Source organism: Otolemur garnettii, unplaced genomic scaffold (genome assembly GCF_000181295.1).
Source record: "Otolemur garnettii isolate 467f Iridium unplaced genomic scaffold, OtoGar3 scaffold00050, whole genome shotgun sequence".
Classification (NCBI taxonomy): domain Eukaryota; kingdom Metazoa; phylum Chordata; class Mammalia; order Primates; family Galagidae; genus Otolemur; species Otolemur garnettii.
Window position 1 is genome coordinate 7931243 of NW_003852445.1, and position 1891 is coordinate 7933133.

Genomic DNA, 1891 nt, shown 5'->3' on the forward strand with positions numbered 1-1891 from the left:
AAAAAAAAAAAAGAAAAGAATTTTAGTAAATTATTTAAATTATAAACATTCTGCATTTTCCCTTACCTTTAGCCACTTTCTGCTTTTCTTCAACTTAGAGAAGTTATATAAATTCCCCTTGTCAGATTTTGATTCTACGTAAAGAAACATAAAGAATAAAAAAATGAAAAGATGACTCCTCCAAGATAACTAACAGTTCAAATAGGAATCTCACACAACACTGACCTGACTGTAGAACTCCATTCAATGAGTATGTGTTTAACATTCCTGAATTGCCTTCTCCAGAAGTTTCACCAAGCAATGAATTTGGAGGTTCTTCTTTAACTTGTATTAAGGGATCCCCAGACTGGGGCAATAAGGGATTATTATCATCCAGTCCATCTTCACTATCATCACTATAAATTAAAGAATGGTTAAGTCCACAAATCATAGCTGACCCAGTAAAATATAATTAAAGATTAGAACTGGACAATTTATGGAAGAAATTGATCCTCTGAATAACAGGTATACTTTATTTGAAAGAAGGAAAAGAATAAATTAAACATAAAAATCATAAAGTGATTTATTCCTAAAACCCATAGGGATGATAGAAATCAGAAACGTGGTAAATCATTGTATTACGAAGACAGAATAACACACCTAGAAATATTCCTGTTGAAGATGGCTGATGTTTGTCGCAAGAAATGGTCCAATCGGAGGGCCCGCTCCAAGTACTGAAGATAGAGGGGCTTTGCCAGCTCAGTGCAGCCGCCATCGTCCCCGGCACCCAACTCCGAGGCCATAGAACAAATCTGTCTTCATGCACAAAGGCCTCCGACTGCACGGCTGCAGAACGGAAATAAGTAGCGAAAGATGAAATACCACAGAAGAATATATTCTCCTTTACTCTTGCCTGCTTGTTCTCAATATGAAGAGAAATCAGATCTTCTAGAACACAAGACATTGAAAAGAGAGATCTCTATAGAAAGATAACAATAAAATCCTTGTTAGGCACTGCCTCCTAACACAAAGGCAGAAGTTAAAGGAATGAGAAGAACATCAGAATAAAGAAATACTGTCATATATCACAATGAAAATTTATATACTTTATTTGAAACAGTACCTTAAAATGTAAATCCACTTCCTTTCCCCCTTACAATTAACATTAACTCACAACTATGACCAACTATGCAAATCTATACCACAGTGATTTTCAGACTTTAAGGGTTAAGTCAGAATTAAATAATTAGATAACTTACAACAATAAACTCACCATCCAACTAGATACAGTATATACTCAATAAGCCATAAATTATTTTTTTAAACTCCTAATTAAACAAACTAGTAAGCTTTAAAGGCAATCATAGTATTTTTGTGTTAATGACTTCTCTTATAATTTTTTTAAAGTTTCATTAACAATCTACTTAAAGAGAATGTTAAAAATTCTTTCCCAACTGATATACAAATTAATATAATCCTTACCAAAATTTTAGCAGGCTTTTTTTTTCTTTTTATACGGACATTGAAAAGCTGATCCTTAAATTTATACAAAAGTACAAGGAACTCAGAATAGCTAGGAGAATTTTTTAAAGAAACAGAGTTAAATGGCTTATATTTATTGATATGAAAACATTACACAGGACAACGCCTATGGCTCAAAGGAGTAGGGCACCAGCCCCATACACAGGAGGTGGTGGGTTCAAACCTGGCTCCAGCCAAAAACTGAAAAAATAAATAAATTAATTTAATTAAATTAAAAAAAAAACATTACGTATCTATACTAATAAAGACAGTGTGAAACTGGCATAAGGAAAGCCTTATAGACTAAATGAAACAGCTATGCTGGCTCGGCGCCTGTGGCTCAAGTGGCTAAGGTGCCAGCCACATACACCTAAGGTGGCGGGTTCGAATC

The 1891-nt window shown here is 34.1% G+C and overlaps 1 protein-coding gene across 2 annotated transcripts in view; it reads right to left on the bottom strand.

The window, feature by feature from the left end:
* Nucleotides 1-958, bottom strand: part of INO80 (INO80 complex subunit) — a 148807-nt gene extending 147849 nt beyond the window's left edge. For both annotated transcript variants that reach the window (XM_023514274.1, XM_003791734.3), the window contains exons 1-3: nucleotides 640-958; nucleotides 226-395; nucleotides 67-134 (exon numbers count right to left, since the gene is read on the bottom strand). In XM_023514274.1, coding sequence (XP_023370042.1) covers nucleotides 67-134; nucleotides 226-395; nucleotides 640-782 — 381 coding nt within the window. In that variant the 5' untranslated portion in view covers nucleotides 783-958. The remainder of the gene's footprint in view (nucleotides 1-66; nucleotides 135-225; nucleotides 396-639) is intronic.
* Between the last annotated feature and the right edge of the window lie 933 nt (nucleotides 959-1891).